Here is a 20,986-nt window from a genome sequence, read left to right as displayed (position 1 = left end):
TTTGAGATAAAAGAAAATTTCAAAGTCATAAATGGACTTTGAATTAGAATAGAGATGAAATGGAATTGAATTCTAACTTTGAAGTTTGAAATCAGAATGAAATGTGGGAAATCTAAATAGAATTGAGAAATGGGATTGATTTGGAATTCAAGATGGAATTTGAATCCAAAGTCCTGATTCTAAATGGAGATCAAAAGTGAATTCTGGGTTTAGAATCTGAAAATGGGAATCAGATTTGAAATCTGGGATGAAATGGAATTGGATTCTAGATCCTAAAATGGATTCGGATCTGAAGTCTGAGATCCAAAGTAGAATTGGGTTCTGGATCCTAAAATAGATTTGGATCTGAAGTTTGAGATCCAAAGTAGAATTGGGCTCTGGACCTTAAAATGGATTCGGATCTGAAGTCTGAGATCCGAAGTAGAATTGGGTTCTCGATCCTAAAATGGATTTTGGATCTGAAGTTTGAGATCCAAAGTAGAGATTGGATTCTAACTTTGGATTTGGATTCTGAAAGTCCAAATGGGACTTCTGAACATGGATCTGGGTTTTGAAAACCTAGATTGAATTTAAAATTTAGGAAAGGTCAAACTTTTGAGATTCAGAATCAATCTCAAACTGTGGTTTTTGAATTTGAAGATAAGAAGATGAACTTGATTTTGAGAATGAATAAGAAATTTCAAAGTTTAAATTGAATTTTTGAATTGAATTGGAATTTTAGAGTTTTGAAGATAAAATGGTTTTGAAATTCCAAAGTCAAATTGGACTTTGAAATTGAGATAGAATTGGAATTTGAAATAGAAATTTGAAGAAAGATGTTCAAAACCACTTGGGTTTTTTAAAAGAATTTTTTAAAATATGATGTAATTCTATCCTAAACGATGAATGAATTTAAATAACTTTGAAATTGGATTTGAAAAGCATATTTCATTCTTTAAATGAATTAAGAACGAGGTTGAAGATATAATGCATCCCTGACTATGGTCATTGAATGTATTATATAATAGCCACATTTAAATTCAAGTGAAGAATAAAATATATTTGTGGTGCTTTTATAGAATTTAAAATGAAATTAACTCTTAATATACCTTGACTATGGCCATTGGTATATATATTGAATTAATTTTAAATTAAATTCTGATAAAAGAAAAAATATATTTAAAGAAACTATGATAAAAAAGGGGTCCAGTGTGGATCTAGTGTTATTTTATAAAAGATAAAAATCCTAAGTCTTATTTACATCCTCACTATGGCCATTGATGTAAATTATCAACTTAGAATTAATTACCTCTTACGAAATGGTGCACGTGTCATTCGTGTTGCCATTTGTGAGAATTTGATAAATAAAGGCAAAATGCATGAAAACAAGCAATTCATGATATTTATAATGCTCATTCATTCTATCTAAAACAGGAAATGTAAATTCTCATTAAGACCTAACTATTACAACACATAAAATTGAATTTACAACTCCCAATAATGATCTTTTCCACATATTTCATGCAAAAACTTTGATTAATATGAAATAGAAAGAAATCGCACATATCTCATGGAAATCAATGGTGAAATGCACATATGACAAGATATATATAAAAATGATGGAAAATGACATATATATATACATATATATATGTATACGGGTATATGTACATATAGGTACATATATATATCAATAGCTTGTGAAAAAACTACATATGAGAATGCATGAGCTTTTAGCTAAGAGGGCGATCGCTAAGCTAGATGAAGGATGTGTGTGTAGAACCTAAATGTTGCATCTAAGCTAAATGAGAAATTTCATGTGATGTGTACAATTAGGAATGCATGCTTGGAAAGAAAAGTATATGTAATGGAAAGGTGCATTTGGGGCGGTGATAGTAATAGATAGGCAGCATAAGGTGAAATGGAGCATGGTAAGGTAAGTATGGTGTGTTAGGAGGTGTAACAGTGAGGACATAAGAATGAAAGTGTAATGGTGCAGAGCAGTGTTGTGATGGTGCAAAAAAAAAAAGATGGTACGAACTTGCTATAGGTACAACGTTGTACAGGGGTATAGGTGCAAGAGGTTGTGAGGGAATCTATGAGTTGTGAAAGCATCCAAATTTGTCAAACTCATGAACAGAGCCCCCCCGCTGTCTGAGATGTGGCTCTGACTCCAGTTGTCTCTTCAAAGTGTCGACATTCCCTTGGAGTTGGCGCATGAATTTCAGCAGCAAGTCTAGCGAACCTTCCTAGTACTATCCTTTAACAACAAATGCCTTGATTAATGCTGAGGTTGGGAATTAGCTGTAATGAAGGGAGGAATGTCGTAGCACTATCGAATTTTGTCATGAGCTCCTGGCCCGGATGGCCGTATGCTGTTTGTAGAGATCTTCCAGAAACTCAGAATAAACTTCAGGCTTAATATCATTGATTTCTGCCAGGAAGGAATGCTTGATGATGTCAATGAGCACCTGAGCTAGCAAGATAAATGAATGGACAATGAATGAAATAACAACTATTGTTGGTCCAAAAATGAATCTCATAGGGTCAAATGTCATATTTTCTGGTGAACAGCTTGCAAACCCCTCTGCAGAATTTAGACAAAATTTGCACAATACCCCCACCAAATGATTGGCACAGTTTGTCAAAACATCTCTAGGATATGATACATAAGGTTGATACCTATCGCTTGCAACAACATATTTGCGCAAATCAACACAAAGGAACTAAAATCTGATAATTCTGCTGCACATGGCCTCTGCAATTGCCTTATATTTAAGAATCTCCAGAAGGTCATAAGTATATGAGTTGGCATGATCGTTAATAATGAAAGAAAAAGAATCAAGACAGACAATGAAGCCAACATCGATTAGCTGTACAGAATTGAATGCATCAGAGACTGTGAATGCAGAACATATGAACATTAAATCAAAAGAAAGAACTGACATACTCAATCTTAGAGTTGGGGCCTTCAGTAATAATTTTCATGTGCTAAGAATAGCTAATGGTTCATTTAGAAAGAAAATTTATTGCAAAAATCTAAAAATAACATTAGTCAACTAAGAGCAAACTCGAGAAACCAATGACTTGATATACCAGTTAGCAATGTCCATGAAGATTCGTAGGTCCAACTCAGGGCCATCACGAAATAGGCCAAGCTAGTCACATAACAACCAGCTAATTTGCAAATTGATTGTTCCAATTGCACATGCCAAATCACAAATTGAATTGCTTCTCCTTCAAAATCATAACAATCCCAGTAGCAAGAAGAATGAGATAATCCACATCATGAAAATCCATACTTGTAGTTTAATAACTGCATAAAAATATTGTACATTACCAGCACAAAGCATAAGAACAAGGTAATTTGATATTGAAAATACACAGAACAATGGCAACACAAGTTCACATCTCCATGGAATATGAAACATTGCATTGTAGACCCTCTGTCTCTTATTCTCACTTCCAGTTGATGATGTTATCCTTAAAGAATTACCACCTTGTATCTCTCCCCAACAATACTGTAATAGCAATTTTCCTACAGGAATGGATCTGCATATCAAAGCCACCATTCTTCCTCCAATCTCTCTGAGTATAGCCATCACTTGACCAACAAAAGGAGAGCCGATCAAATTTCATCCTGCATCAGGGATGCGAGATACCTTTCCCTGTAGCTTCATTATGAGAATATTAAGTACCAAGCTAGGGAATCTGAACTCTTTCGGATCCATATGCCAACCACTGAGATGGCAAAGGGAGTGGTGAGTGGCGGATGAGTAAAATGAGGATCGGAACACAGGGGTGTTAAAAACCTACATGTCGCGACATATGACCCATGCACAACTAATGATGAAAATGAAACATCCAGAAAATGACATCGATAAACAAAATTAACAATAAATCAAAAGAAAGGATAGTAAACCAGCGGTTTAAGGGAAATGAAAACACAGACTCCTGCTACAACAGGGTGCTATAATGAAAATTACGAGAAGTTACCGTGTTCGCCCAACCTGAACGCAATGACCAACTAGAAATGGGGAATCGAGTTCTAAAAAAAAAATGTAAGCAGGAGATTGAAAATTTGCAGAGGAAAAATGAAAGCAGAAATCGAGAATCAGCAGGAAAAGAGGCTTTCGATCAACTAAGTAAATTGATATTATAAACAGGATAAAATAAATAACTTATAAAACAAAAGAGAATGTTGGAATGCATCCGTTCCTCTTGGTGTTGCACGGGGGTAGCTTGATGTTGCACAAGCAACCCAAAACCACTGGGAGTGCGTTAATGGGGCCCAAAACAGGAAAACCAAATGGGAAATTAGAAAATGAAGGAGAAGAGTACTTACCGTAGGCGACCATTGGAAGTTTTGATCTCCTTCGTCCAAACAAAGGGAATCGTAGTGGTCGTTGGAGGTTTTTGATCTCCTTTGTCCAACCATAGGGAAGCTTTTCAGAGTGTTACGAATGCTGAAGATCCTTGCAAGGATAGCCAACCTTCTGCAGCTTGCGGGAAGGCGCCAGAGGGAAAGAAAGATGAGGAAGGGTTTTCGCCCAGGAGAAAAGATGATAGGTGCGGGGGTGATAACGGGTGCCCTAGGGTTTCCTCATCGTACCCCTCTTAAGGAGGGGGACGAAGGTTCGGGAAGGAGGATCGTTGAAGATGAGCGGAGGAGGAGGGAAATGGGCAGAGGAGGTTAGCGATGGGCGAAGCAGAGAGAGGGAGAGAGTGCGACTGAGAGTGAGAGAGGGTTTCGGTGAGGGTTTCGTGAAGAGGCAGTGAGAGGGCGGTCCTTTTGCGAAAGCTCTCGAAAACCATAAAAAATATTCGTAATGGGGGGCTTTTTCAAAAAAAGAATTTTCATAAAAGAGTTTTCAAAATGATGTTTTTAGCAAAAAATTATTTTAAAAGCTTAGACTCATTTGTTTTTCTCATAATTTTTCCATTTTTTTGGTTTTTGTGTTATTTTTCCATTTTTTTGCATTTTTAGAATAAAATCCTAAAGTTTTACGAGAAACCAAAGATTAAACTATTTTTTTTGTGTTTTTGTAAAATATTTACAAAAGAGAGTTTTTTCTGAGAATTCAAAGCTATTTTGGGGGAAATTTCTTCAGAAAATGCGTTTGGATCTGGATTTTGAGGAAATATTCGAGGTTTACAACCTCGAATCGAGAAATATAGAGTTGCGGATCCAACAGGATGCCGGACGAACTGCCCGAGCCATTCAAAGCCATTTTTTGGTATTTTTATAATTTTAATTTGGAAATTGGACAACGAGGCTCAAATTTGGATTTAAAACACTGGGTTCGGCTCCGAAATCACGTTTGAATGGAATTTGATCCAGAAAATCCGAAGAACAACTGAAAATTAGTTCTGATTTCCTCAGAAAATGGGGTCAGAGGCAAAATGGTCATTTTTACAAAACTTTGAAAAATTTGGGGTGTTCATAAAATCCTAAATAGGGTTTACTTTAAAGTGTGGGGGGGGGGGCTGCAGGCTTTCACGCAACCATTGGAGGGAAATGGGGTAACCGACCCCCGATCTCTCCCACCCTCGATCTTCCCCATCTCCTCCACGATTTACCTCCTTCACCCATCCTCTCTCTCTAACCGATTTCCCTTCACGCGTTTTCCTTTTTAACACCATCTCCTCAACACTTTCTCTTTTGTCTTTCTTCCCTTACCTCTCGTTATCTCTCTCGCTCTCGCTCTCACGTTCACAGTTCAAGGAGGATTTTTTTTTAAAAGGCAAGCCGGGGTTAGGCACAACCCCACCGATAATTATTCAATGTACCTTGGGTTTGAACCTACAACGTTCCACCACAAAGAGACGTGCACTCGCAACTCCTACCAACCACGCAGAGCCCTTGGACTCGTGACTCGTGACCAACTTATTGTTTGGGTTCACTCTTAGCCTATTCAGATACATGGATGGATCCATATCTTCTTTTAGATTTTTAAGGTGTTAATATTTAAAATTTTGAATAAGGATCCAAATTGAATTACTATGGATTCATTTATGTTATCCAAAAATTGACATAACCTGTTATGGATTCAGGATCCGCTTTATTTATAAATCTCTATAAGAGATCCAGATCTAAGAATCCAAGGTTTTCTTTATACTATGATTTTGGAACTATGGATTCAAATTATCATACATGGATCTAGACTACTATTATGGATCTAAAAGTAAATTTTTAGTTGGGCCTTAAGGTTTCCAATGTGCAGTCTCCATTAAAATTTCAAAATATCCAATACTTGAGATCCAATTAAAGCAATGTGGATCCAAACATAAAAATTTCACTTGGATCCTTGTCAAATATAATCTCCTTTGTTCAGGATCCAAATGCAGTATTGTGGATTCGAACGTCGCATAGACTATTACGAACTCCCATAAGGTATTATAAGTCCGATATAGAATTTTTCTTATTAAGAATCTGATTTAAACTTCATGGATCCACTTTCTTCATCTTGGATCCAATACTAGAGAGCCGATCGATTTGACCGTAATCTATTATTAAATATCAATTTAATGACCCGATATCTAAGATCCAAATAAAATATCAAAGATCTGCATAGGATATTATGGATCCGATATTCAAGATCCCAACACAATATCTCATATTCGAATATGAATAACAAATACAACAAAAAAATTATCCTTGTTCCAGCTTAAGTACATAAATTTCAAGTTTATTTATTTGATAAAATTCACGAGTATTACACCGAGCCCTACGTGCTTATATAAGTGACGCTCGCAAACATATAACCTAATTCAGCTGATGGGAAACCGATATCACTTTTTGCAAATATTTAAATAACATTGGCTGCCAAAACTTTTGGTGTCTTCTTTGCTCAACATGACAGGAAGTACAATCGGCCTTGACCTTGCGCTAAAAACATTGCTTGCGGATTTGGAACTCGTGACGTCTCATCAACTTAATGACCGACATTTACAAGCCGGCCAACCAGATGAACGTGGAGTGAAAGCGAAGCCAAGTAACGAGCCCTCACCGATGTTCCACTGGGGAAGAAAAAAAAAACGAGTCGCTCAAGTTTCCCTCTTGGGAAGCTCGTCGTTCGCATCTACTCGCTCAGTCCACTGGGGAAGCGAGAGGGAGAGAGAGTTGACAGAGAGCCTTGACAGGGGCATTAGGTATCTGAGCACGGGGATGGAGGAATGAAGGGGAGGGCGAGGGAACGTAAAACAAAACAAAACAAAACAAAACGCTCCAAGGTTCCTTCTACAGCGATGCCTGTCTCTATCAATGGCGACTTTCCCCCCTCCACTTTAGCCTAAACAATTAATTAGGATTTGTTCCCCATCCCCAAGTCATCCGGCCCAACCCTTCAGCCCTCCTCTCCCCATACCCCCCCTTTTTATCCCCAAGCATGAACATGAATTCCATTCCCAACAACACCACCACCACCACGGTCGGCTCCGCCCCACTTCACAAAGACAAGGAGGAGGAGTCCGACAACGGCTCCGCCGCTGCTGCGGACAAAGGAGAGCCTCTCGCCAACGCTGCTGGCGTTGCTGCCTCTGCTGCCCAGTCGGCCTTAGTTCAAGAAGAGATGGACAAGAAGAAGGAATCGTCCGCCACTGCTTCCATGGAGGACGACGGTCAGTCTCCGGCGACAGTCTTCCGCGTAAGGCTGAAGCAGCCAGACGAGAATCTTCGGCACAAGATGAGTGTTCCCGAGCTCTGCAGGAATTTCAGGTTTGTCTTTCACTGCCATTGGGCATGACGTTCTTGTTTGCTTAGTTGAAATTTAGCGGTTTTCGAGGTCTTGTCGAGTTCAGGATAGTGCCCTAGCTTGTCTCTAGTTTTCTAAGCAATGACTTTGCCTATTGGCGTTGGACAATTGTTGGTTACGGAGCAAAAATCGATGGTTGGAAAATTTCTAGTTTCTTGTTTGTGATTCTGCCATTGGTTGCTCTTTGTACATCAAATCAGTGCTGGGATCTGGCGGGACACGAATTCTGCTGGAAATGAGTTGTAAGCTTAGGCCTGGGAATAAGATTGTGGCCTTGCAGGCTATTACTAACTATGGTTATTTGTTGTTAACTGTCTTCGATGGGCAGTGCCGTTGCTTGGTGCGGGAGATTGAATATTATTGCGTGTGCAGCGGAGACCTGTGCAAGACTTCCGAGGTTTGGTCTCATTTACCTGACTCTTATTTTTTGTTTTCCTACATATTTAATTGCTCGCATGTTATGTAATTTCTTTTTTTTTTATCACTCTTAATGCTTTTTCTTTTGAATTGGAATAACACAATCCACAATCTTGGAGTTTATCCACTGATTTCCCGACTGTCATCCCACTTGTCTTAGTTGTGAACACTTTGGCTGTGCTTTAAGCCCAAATGGCCTTTGCGGCCCTGCCGAGTCCTTCATTTGTTTATCCCAATGCCCACCACTAATTGCAGATGATTGAAGCAGACAGGAGACATAATGTGCAAAATTAGTCTTGACGCAAAACAGAACCAGTAACAGATAAGAAAACTCAAGTCTTGAACTCCCTAAACCATCTCTATTTTGATTGAGAAGACTCAAGACGGGAGAAACAAAAGGTATGAATAAAGTCTCGTAAGCCTAAAGTACAACACAATGAGGAATGATCACTGTACAAATATTGTTTGTTGGTTCCAAATTCATCATTACCAAATACAACAACTCTCTCAATAAGAGAGACATACACAAATAAGAAAACTTATACAAATAGAAAACCTTCCCAAATAAAAGACATACATAAATGGGACAGCAAGAGACATCAATTCCCTGTATGCTGGATCTGGACAACGAATCTGGATTTTGATCCAATATCCAGATCCAGTCAGCGTTATTCCTTGGTAGCCTCCCTCAAGTTATACATGATAATCACCATAGACAACTTGGACTACAAGTACCAAAACCTTTGCTTCGTCAAGCCTTTTGTGAAGAGATATGCTATTTGGTTTTCTGAGCCAATGAATCTTGCTTCAAGTTTCCCATCTTCAATTTTGCTTCTAATGAAGTGTTGATTAATATCTATGTGCTTGGTGTTTTCATGATGAACATGATTCAAGGAGATCTTGATGGCACTCTCATTGTCGCAGAATAAAATTATTATAGGGACTGTTTCATCTAGTTCATATTATAAACTTCTTATCCTTGTCAATTCTGAAGCAGCTGCTAACATAGCTTGGTATTCAACTTCATTACTTGATCGAGTTACGACTTGACCAAGACACTAAATTACCCCAACAGATGCAATAAACGAAAACTGATCTTTCATCTGGATCTCCTATCCAGTCAGCATCTGAATAGTCTATGACAATTAAAAGATTTTCCCTCTGGTCTCTTCTCCTATAAAACAATCAATCACCCAAGGTGTCCCTTCAAATACCTTAGAATCCATTTTACTGCTTTCATATGCATATCTGATTGCAATATTACTGTTTGTGTTAAAAAATGTTTGTCATTTTCTTTGTTGTTAACATACCGCAATATATGCACATCTGATTGCAATATTGCTGTGGGTATTCTTATCTGTTTTCACTCGATATTTATTTTTTGGGTCACATTATTGCAATATATATGTATGTATGTTCTGGTGACCCTTTTTAATTGTCTGCTGTCTTCTTTTTTTAATACAAATCTGTTTCCTCTTCCAATCCATGACCATCTCTTTATCCCATATTCCTTGAAGTTATATCATCTAAAGAGGGGTGTTGATTTTCTTATGTTTAGAAATCAGATTGAATAATCAGACCTGATGTCTTTATACTGCTGATCTTAAAGAGAAAAAAAAAGCAAACAGTGTGTGTCCATTCTGTTTGCAAGTTCAATTATTTTGGTTATTATCTTTAGTGCTATGGTGCGCTATATTCAGTTATAGGTCCTGGGATTCTTGGTTTTGAGATTGTGGGATTTTTAGTCACTTCTTTTGTGAATTGTGGGTTATTATCCTTTATTTACCTTTGTTCTTATTGTTCTTTCTTAATTACCTTCTTCGGTGGAACCTAATTCTTTTCAACCTTTGTCCTTCACCTTCTTGCGTCAACTTGTCTCTGAAAAATTAAACAATTCTAATCTCCTTACTTGGAAGAGGCAGATTAATCCATTTACCTGGAGTCAGGATATTTCTGGGCATATTTATAGATTAATCTTGGTTCCACCTCACTACATTCTCGTAAATGGAATGATGATAAAGAGGTCATCACATCCATATAAGTCAAGATCCCACAATATGTTGCTTTGATGAAGAAGGACTAGGCATTGCTAGCATATATTACGTCTACCTTGTCCCAAGAAGTTCTTACTGGGATACCTGGCAATTGCATGATGATGGAGTTATGTGGTAGGTTAATCCAGACTTACTGTCATATTTTAGAGTCGAGAGTGATGTTTTTGAAAGAGTTTCAGCTTTTGAGGAAAGATTTCATGATGATTATGGAATATCTCAATGAAGTTAAGGGCATTACATATTAGTTGACATTAATAGGGCGTGAAGTGTCGGATAAAGATAAGCCACAACAAACTCTTAATGCTTTGAATTACAGTGTTGTTTAGTTCTTCCTAGTTTTGAAGACTTAAGGGGCAAAGTTATTACAGTATGAGATGACTCTTCATGGCTTGACAGAAGCTTCATCTAGGACTTTAAGAGAGTTACAGGATGTAATGGTCACTAGAATGAGCCATGGTCGAGATCGAGGTGGACCTTATTGGGGAGGCAATTGATGCACTGGGAATCAGGGAGGTCATGGCATGTTGCCGTTGCCTAACATACTGCCCCTTGGAAATATAAGTTGGGAAAAAGGGTACTTAAATGCTATATATACAAGAAAAGTGGGCATGCTCTATAATGCTGAAGTGAAGTTCATATAAGGGGCAAGGTTCAAGTTTAGAAAAGAATAAGGCCCAAGCCAGCAGAAATCTATGTCACATGGACTCGGCTAGGGGGTTGACTCACCTGCGTCGACACGCCCCAACACGGGTGCGGCTTCGGACACAGGGCGGACATGGTCAACCAAGTGTCGAACTCGGTCAACGCATTGGGGCCGAGTCCATCCATATTTTGGACTCGGTCAATTTTGACCGAGTCTATTTTTGTTCATTTTTAGGGCAAAAAACCAAAAAAATCATTTATATATATAGCCGTGTCCCCAAATGGGCACAACTTTGACCGAGTCTTATTATTGTTATATATATATATTTTTAAAAATATATATACACATATATAGCCGAGTCCCCGTGTTCAAAATTTTTGAAATTGCGCCGCACCCGCACCCGCACCCGCACCCGCACCCATGTGACAATGGCGGAAATCAATATAAAGGGAACAAAGATTTACATGACTCAACTTGAAGCAAAATGATCAGGGTGTTTGGTATGTGAATTTGGTAGCAGGGGGGTCGTGTTATAGGTGACACAAGTACATTTCTAAGATAGATTCCCTATCGTGGTAAGAATAGTGTTATTATTGGGAATGGATCTCGTCACTCTATCACACACACTAAGAGTGTCTATTCCTTTGTTTGGTCCCAGTTTCATTACTCTTGATGTTCTTTGTGTACCAAACAATGTTGTAAATATCGTATCGGGCCGTCAAATGAATTGGCCGATTCCTATTTTGAACTGAATCGGCCAACTTTCAACCAATAGATGACACATCATAAAACATTAAAATAATATTTCAAAGTATTAACAAATATTTAAGAAACATTATCACCATTTTTAAAATTTTTAGAAAGTAAGCCGAATCAACCTTGTACCATATCCACTTTTGGCTGATATGATAAGAATCGGCAGATTCACATTGTTATTGACAACACTAGTACCAAATATTGTAAAGAACCTTGTTTCTGTCTTGAGTTATGTCGATGATACAAATTCACACATCATTTTTGTGCCCCTTTCTATGTATGTTCATGTTCTTCACATGAGGATGTTCGTTGAGGGAGAAAGTCCTGAGAATATGTATATCTTTAAAGAAGACTTTGCCTTTAAAGTGTCGGTTTCAAAATTGAAGCTGGAGTTGCCTGTCTTTTGGATCATTTTCCTTTAGTATCCCCAAGTCTAATGAGCTAGATGTTTGGCATAGTGGATTAGGTCATTGTAGTCATTCCTTTATGGAGAGATTGGTTTCCCTTTCTCTAATTCCTAAGTCACATTTATGTCATGAATCTAGAAATGTTAATTGCCATAGTTGTCAAGTGTGTAAAACTCATGAATTGCCATTTAATTCATTGAATAAATTGAAGAAAACTTTTAGCAAGTTCTTGTGCTATTAAATGCATTGACAATGAAGGATATTATGTGATGTTCAACATAAAGCATTATCTATTGTTTTTTATTCTCATCCAATATTAGACTGCCTTTAATTAGCATACTGTCCTACTTTGACCTTCCACACTCAACATTTGCAAGCCCTTATTTAAAAGCAATCTGGGCTCCGATTTCATAGTTGATTGCAGATTTGTGATCGTGGTTCAAAGGTACTCAACATAATTTCTTTAGTTTTAGAATTTCATGTCTTCAATTACAAGCAATGGTGTCTTTGGTTTAATAGTCCGTTGCTGAATCATGATCCACAGGCTTGATGCTGGTTATTGTCCATGCCTATTAAAGTTGGATTCACAGCCATTGTGTTGTAACATACTTCTTCTGTTTGGATTATGTGATAAAATTCTTTGCCAGGACATTCTTCTGTTTCTCTTTAAAACTTTCATTGCAATTTATTGGTATTCGATCTAACACATTTTGTAGTTATAATGTGAAGCCGCCATTTTGGATTCCCATACATATAGTGAACCCTGAGAGACCAACTGAGAGTGCCATATTCAATGTTGCAGCAGGTGTGGGGTAATTCTAGTATCTTTGTGAAGCTCGTACTGTCATTTGTGCTTTGTGCTTGTTTTTGTTGTGTACTTGATAATGTTAATCTTGAAATATTTATTGCTATCCGCGCTAACTGCAATTGTAAGGTTTGAGGAGATGCACTTATTTAGTTTTTGAACATTGTGTTGATTCTTAAAATTTGTTCTCTTTTTATAGTGTGAGTTAACCTAGGTCAATGCTGTCTTGTGATTGGCAAGTGCGCAGCATGATCAGATAATTAAAGGCTAGATACTTTTCTTCCTTAACTTGCATATTATGCTATTCAGAGAGAGCTGCCATGCTTTCCGTATTGTGTACAAGTTTTATTGAGTCTCTAAAATGTGCCATCATATATAATGAAGCACCTAAGAAATTTGTTTGCAGAGCGTCTAAAAAGTCTGTAGGATTGCACTTGGCAGATTATGAGATGGCTTTTGTGAAGGATTCTCACATAAAGAGCTCATTCATTGAAGGGTAATGATGGAAATTTGTGTTAATTACCATTAGTGTTTGTGTCAGATGCTCGAGCATTAAATAAAAAAGGCCGACATATTTGGATTGGTCATTCAGGTATTCTGGTTCTTGGATTGTGGAGTCTTGTTTCAAAGGAATTGACACCCTTGTCCAGTCTCATCAAAGAGTCAAACAGGGAAATCTGTTCTAATTGTCAACTGCATAAAACTTATTTTCTTCCCTGTCAGTTATCACAACCAAAGGGGTTATAAAATTGTTTGAGATTGTGTACTTTGATATATGGGACCTTCACCTGAATATTTTCTTTTTAAATTTTGAAAGAAATATTTCTTTCGTTATTGTTTGCTCTTGTTTCAACTACATATCTTCACGAAAACAAATCCTAAGTTTTCAATGTTTTATCAATTCCATGCGTTGTCAAGATTCAAGAATCACTTCTTTTTTTTTCCATTCCTAATTTCAAATGTAAGGGTAGCGGTGAATATTCTTTAATTGAATTTTAGCAAGAAAAAGATACAGTATGTTGTTTGCATGCCATATTCTGAAGAGTTCTTTAACTATGATGTGTTCTAATATAATGTCTCTTGTAACGACCCTAACTTATTCTTGTGAAAAGTGATTTTTTTTAGAACAATTGCAGAAACCAAAACCTAAGGATCCGGGGCCTCACAAACTTAACAACTACCAAACCGCAAGGGATCTTTACATTGAATCAACCAACTAATAACCAACTTTATTAATCAATAAAATCAATGTCATAGAACATAAATAAAATAATGTATGCAATCCAGAGCCACACTTTTAAGAAACATTAGAACTAGTCACATGATCTCGCAATCTCCACGTGCAGTCGACCCCATCACTGAGCTCTAGGTTCTGAGAAAAACATTTAAAACATCGGGTAAGAACCAGAGATTCTTTCTATGAATTTATCTAAAAATCAAAACAAAAAACAAAATAACATAAATCAAATTCATGCAAAATATTCAGACGAATATAACAACAATCTCATAATCCATTTACCATTCGAGCGATTAAAAGCAAGTGTCATGCACTAACAATTTCTCACATGAGACACGAACAAGTAATAATGCATGAACTAATGTAGAATAGTAAAGATGCATGATTCAATGCACATATATGAATAAATTATTAAGTTATTAGTAGAGTTCTCTTTTGCATGCATGTCTTTATTAAATGCACATAATTTTAGTTTCACTTTTCATTAAATTCGCGAAAACTAAAAATGGGTACAACAATTCTCGAAGTCCAAGATAGGTTCCCAGTTGTAGCTTAATACACAATTTGTATTTTATTACTGGGTTCCACATTTGTTCCTCGACAGATATCATGAATCAATACCTTTTATTGTAACATTAAAAATCAACATCTAATGTTGGTACTTAAGAGAAATCAACATCCACTGATACCGCTTTCTTGGTATACCAATAACAACAGTTGTGTTATAACACCACTCCTAGGCAAAGTTTTTGAAATCTCCCTAAAACCGTGGCTGGGAGGCGAACCATCATATCCGGTTCAGGGACACAATCACACACGTTGTTTTAGTATCCTCACGATTTTCCCCAAACTGCCATCCAGGATTCCCACACTGTGGAAGAGACATTTAGAAACATAATTAATTACATTGTTTATCTCTTTTATCCTTTTAACAAAAATCAAGTTCTTTACACAAGAATTGTTTTGCAAATCAAAATGCAAAACCCAACATGGGACCTAGCCCGCTACAATTTTAACAATGCAATTAAATTAGAAGCCAATAATTTCAGAATGAATTTTGCAATGCATAAAACAAACCTTGGAGCAACACATTCTCCTGACCCACATGACCTATAGTGGTTTCCATCTGACCACCAATGCATTTTATGTAACGACCCCAACTCATACCACTGAAAAATGCAGATTTTTTTTTAAATCAATTGCAAAAAGTTTCCCAGAAACCCGAGGCCTTTATAGTTCTATTCCACATCCACAAAACCAGAAGGGATCTTACACACCATCCTTCAAACCAATCCCAAACTGAATCAACTTTATTCAATTAAGAAATGATGGAGTCATGAGACAAATAAATCAGAACATTAGAGTGAATAAAAGAAAATAAAAATAAAGAGTCACGCTGTCCATAGAAGTCTGCCAAGCAGTCGTGTAGTCCCCTCGTAACTCTTCTCATGAGCAAGTCACCTCACTCGGCATCTGAGGCTGCGAAAAACATCAAAAGTAGGGTGCTAGAATCTAAGAAATTCTGCGTATGAATCCCTCTAATGAAATAAATAAGTATAAAGAATACATATATGAGTCATGCAATAATTTAAAAGGATGCTACTAGAACACTTTTCATAATTTCATAAGCAGCAAAGACATTCATTATGCAACAAAATGCAATATCATGAACTTAATATACAGAACAAGTAAAGAAACATGATATAATGCATAACAAGAAAATGCATGATCTCAGTGCACATGCATGAATAATTTATTATCTTTAATTAAGTTCTCTTTCATATGCATATCCCTATTAGGATGCACATACATATTTAAATTTCACTTTTTATTATTATCATTGCCCGCAGATACTCAAAACAGGTAAGAATTCTCGAGGTCAATTAGGGTTTATATGGTAACTTAGTACATAAGTTGTATTTTATTACTAGGTTCCAAAAAGCCCTCGACTGATATCAGGAAACAACACTATTCATTGGGACATTAAAAATCAGTATCTAATGTCGGGACACCAGGAAAAACAACATTCACAAGTGCCACTTTTTGATATACCAAAACAACAGCTGTGTCTACACACCAATCTCAAGACAAAGTGGCGGAAACTCTCTAAAATCGTGGTCAGGAGAAAAAACCTCAATATCGAGTTCAGGGGCAAAAACAATACACACAGAGTTTTTATATCCATTCAGTTTCCTCAAACCGCAACTCCAAGAGTCCCATACTCTCGACGAGACATCTCAGAATGTACATTACACAGTTCTCTTCTTTTATCTTTTTACTATTTTAATATTTTTGTTTTGCAATTCAACATGAAAAAACAATAACACACGTTTCGCAAATCAATATGCGAAACCCATCGCGGGACCACAGCCCGTGGCACAAGAAACAATGTAATTAATTCAATAAACATTAAGTGGGTTTTTGAGATGCATAAGAAAAAAATAAGCATAGTGCATCCACTACTCAAGGCCCACACGACCTATGATGATCAATCTTTTAACCATCAATGCATATAACACAAAAACCATCATGAGCATGCCTCTTATGCAGTTCTCTGGTGGACAATGATGAAGAAAGGTGTTTCTCTCAAGTACATTAGTATAATTAAAGATATGTATGAAGGAGTAGTAACCAATGTCCGCACTTGTGGAGGGGTGACAACCAATTTTCCTATAGCGGTTGGGTTACATCAAGGATCTGCTTTAAACCCTTTCTTATTTGCCTTAGTGATGGATGAACTTACGAGATCAATTCAAGAAAATGTGCCGTGGTGTATGTTGTTTGCTGATGATATTGTTTTGATTGATGAGTCTACAATTGGGGTTAATGCTAAGTTAGAATTATGGAGACAAACATTGGAAGCAAGAGGTTTTAAGTTGAGTAAGAGTAAGACAATATATGGAATGTCGGTTTAGTAAGCAACAAAGTAGTGATGGCAGTGTAGTGAAGCTTGGTGAGCACGAAATACCAGTGGATGATTGTTTCAAATATTTGGGATCTATCATTCAAAAGTATGGAGAAATTGATGGAGATGTAAATCATAGGATAAAGGTTGGGTGGATGAAATGGAAAAGTGCAACTGGAGTATTGTGCGATCGTAGAATGCCATTGCGGTTGAAGGAAAAGTTTTATAGGACGACTATTAGGCCCGCTTTACTATATGGTACAGAATGTTGGGCTGCCAAGAGACATCATATTCAAAAAATGAGTGTAGCTGAGATGCGTATGCTTAGATGGATGTGTGGAAATACGATAAAAGATAAGATTCAGAATGAGGAGATACGTAAGAAGGTAGGCGTTGCACCCATTAAAAATAAGATGAGAGAAAATCGTTTACGATGGTTTGGACATATTTGGCGAAGGCCTAATGATGCTCTAGTTAGAAGGACGGAGAAATGGAAAAATATATTAGTTAAAAGAGGTCGGGGTAGGCCTAGGAAGACATGGATGGAGATGATAGGAAAGGATATGAATGCTTTGAACCTCACTGAGGACATGGCATTGGATAGAAATGATTGGAGGAGAAGGATTCATGTGGAAGACCCAGAATGAGTTTCTTTTTTGGTTCATATCGCCGACCCCAATTGTTTTCGGATGAAGGCGTAGTTGTTGTTGTACTTTCAAATGCACATTCTTACATACTAAACAAGAATGTACATGAATATCAACTTTCACATGCATGTGTTCACATGGTTATACAAAATACATGTTTCTTTCCATGACTCATCTTATGCTCAATATGCAAATATGCATATACATAACAATATAAATTTCAGGATTTTCACGTGCCCACAACATGCATATGTAAGTAACATTACATTAGAAATATTGACCGTGCATAATCAATCAATAATAAGCATGTGAACGCTAGATTTTTGACATGCGTGAAGCCTAATCATTCATTGTTGGCAAATCTGGACATAGGTGTTAGAAAGCGAGTTGAAATACATTGGGTTCAATAATGAACCCTTACTTATGCACGTGAAGTGCAAATATACCCATTAAAGGGAAACAACACAAGCACATAATGTGCTAACCCATAAAACCCATAAAAAGGGAAAAATATGACATAAAGTCATAAGTTGCATATTATTGAAGAAACAATGGACAAGGGGTAAAAACCCCATTACAATGGAGCATAAGCTCCCTCAAGAAGTACGTAAATACAAAGGGGAGAGCCCATATTTATAAGCAAGAAAAGGAGCCACAAAGGGGGCTCCCAAGAGAGTCGTTGGGAGCCCCCAACGGTCACATATGTGACCGTTGGAGGCTCCCCAACGACTCTTTGGGGAGCCTCCCTATGTGGCACAAAAGCCAAAAATTAAAAAGGGAAAAAAGAAGAAAAATAAAAAATAAAAATGGAAAATTACAAGCAATATTCCAAAGTGGAATATGCGCAAAACAGTAATTTACAGAAATACCCTTTTGGGTGAATAAAGAATATATATTTATATTCATATATATATATACATATACATATACATATATATATATATATGTATATGTATCTATATATATATGAATATAAATATATACGAGATTACAAATGACGATAATACACATATTTTAACATCCCCCCTCAAACTTTGCGGGGAAAAACACGAAAGTTTGGAAAATCAAAGGGAAGTCTTGAGACGAAGTCCAATTCTTCAAAAGTCTTTAAGAAAAAAAAAACTCCATCTTCATGATAGTTTGAGCTAGGTCTTCAAGTCCAATTCCCCATCGATCGAATCAATGATGCATCTAATGTTCCACATCTTTAGCGATCCTGTAGAGAATCAACAAAGAAACAAGTAAAACATATCTTTGCACTTTTACTCAAATGGACCATTTCTAACTAGCATAATTATGGATGACCTATGTTAGAAATTATGCAAATTATGCAGAAATGACATTTAAAGTTTCAAAATCATACATCATGTTAAAACAAACTGAGCGGAAGCAAATTATGCAAAAATAAATTGCAAGAATGCATAATGCATTCATAAGGTTCAATATTGGACAAATATAACCCCATAACGGGGAATAACAAAATGATCCACGAAGGCATATCACAAGAAGCCTACGAAGAGGCATAAAATACATGTGCTTTATTGAATGAGAGCCCAAAAAAGGCCATAAAGAGCATATGCATATACTTATCATTAAATGAATTAATACTCAAAGAACTCATTAATGATCATGCTTTAAACATGTAATGAAGTCTCAAACAAGAGAAACGAAGTCTCCATGCATACTTTAGGCAAAATAAACCCAAGAGTTTACAAGGTTTTAAAATCATTTATGAAAGTCATACTTAATTGACAAAATCCACATTTTGCATATAAGGGTGGCAAAAGCCATAAGCACTTAATATATAGATTAAATGCTAAGAAATCAACTTGATATGCATATCAAAAATATGAGTTACTTGAAAAACACAAGTCATGAATGAAATTTTGCAAATTTCAACAATAGTTTATCCATTACAAACAACTTCCTCATTAGTCCTCCAAAACCCATAAATCAAGTGTATAAGCTACTAGATCAAGAATATAAAGCCATTAAAGGCCAAAGACACACAAAGGTGTCTAAAAGAACCTCTTGTCTACATATAATAATACTTGAAATAAGTGCATCTACGACAAGAACAAGAGAATACATGCCAACATGGACTAAAAAGTATCTCTTGTCTACGTAAAAAATACACTTAAAACCAAGTATGTTTAGCTACTAGAACAAGAGTAATAAGCCAACCATGGGCTAAAACACAATGCATATCTTGTCTACATAAGATGGCACTTGAAATGAGTGAAATAAGCCAACCATGGGCATACATCTAAGCGACTAAAACAAGAACACAAATGCCAACATAGGCTAAAAATCACACACCATGGTATGAATCAACGTGCCTTGTCTACATATAAAAACACTGAAGTCAAGTGTGTTCAGCTACTAGACCAAGAGAGCAAAAGCCAACAAAGGGCTAAAAACACACGAAGGTATAATAAAATTCTTGTCTACATATGATGACACTTAGATAATGGGCATAAAAGGAAAAAAACCTTTGAGGCAATAAACTTGTAATGAAAATAAACCTTGAATAAAACAATACTCCTTTTAAAATGATTTCTCAGAACAATAACATGCATGTAAAAAATATCTTCAACAAGATACTATAATTGATAAAATAAAATTCTTGAGAACAAATGTGTGAACATACACACACCAAGAACACTTAGAATACTTGTGCAAAAACACAAGAACACAAAATCATAAATGTGCAAATGCACTCATAAGATTCATAAACAAGAAAAGGTTGGGCAATAATCCCAAAACCCTTGATTTTAATATACCTTAAAACATTTAAGGTTTCAAATACCATATGTCCATCACATTTACATAGAAGCATCCGTAATATCAATGGCACAAGAAAAAATGAGTGACACACTCATAATTAGAGATCAAATAACCAATCATTTTAGAGTCCCAAGGTGCCCATAACTCACCTCAACAACCATCTATAATATTTTAGGTGGACAATCTAAAAATGATACAACACGAGGTGCCCATAACTCACCTCGACAAACATCTCTAATACAACAATACTAAGGCCAAATAAATGATGCATTAAATAACATGTGATGGACAAACATAAATGCCACAAAAGGGCAATAAACACATAAGGAATCATTTTCCAAATAAAAGTTTTTACAAAGAGGACCGATTAACAAATTGAATCAAAGGTCCAATATAATCCATCAAAACAATTTTTGCATAAACACGAATTATGCTTAATCTTCAAAAGAAGTCTTGTACACCAAAAAAGGCTTACTATGCAACATAACATGAAATATTAAGCAACATCATGTGTATGAACCGATTTGGAACAAACAAGCCTTAACTATGAAAGACATAAGGTGCAATTAAACGGTGAAGTTGGTGAAGTTCGAAA

The 20,986-nt window shown here is 36.4% G+C and overlaps 1 protein-coding gene across 3 annotated transcripts in view; it reads left to right on the top strand.

The window, feature by feature from the left end:
• The first annotated feature begins 7,211 nt into the window (after positions 1-7,211).
• The window catches only part of SFR6 (sensitive to freezing 6), a 230,608-nt gene continuing 216,833 nt past the window's right edge, over positions 7,212-20,986 (top strand). Inside the window, exons 1-3 of one of the 3 annotated variants that reach the window (XM_089981594.1) lie at positions 7,212-7,696; positions 8,062-8,130; positions 12,727-12,815. In XM_089981594.1, coding sequence (XP_089837720.1) covers positions 7,368-7,696; positions 8,062-8,130; positions 12,727-12,815 — 487 coding nt within the window. In that variant the 5' untranslated portion in view covers positions 7,212-7,367. Of the gene's footprint in view, positions 7,697-8,061; positions 8,131-12,726; positions 12,823-13,227; positions 13,312-20,986 lie in introns of those variants that run through there. The other 2 variants (XM_089981595.1, XM_089981596.1) reach the window with 2 other exon arrangements.

Source organism: Nuphar pumila, chromosome 11, assembly GCF_984573655.1.
Source record: "Nuphar pumila chromosome 11, dmNupPumi1.hap1.1, whole genome shotgun sequence".
In the NCBI taxonomy this organism is placed as follows: Eukaryota; Viridiplantae; Streptophyta; class Magnoliopsida; order Nymphaeales; family Nymphaeaceae; genus Nuphar; species Nuphar pumila.
Note: the sequence above shows the minus strand (reverse complement) of the source record. Positions and strands in the feature narration are given on the sequence as shown.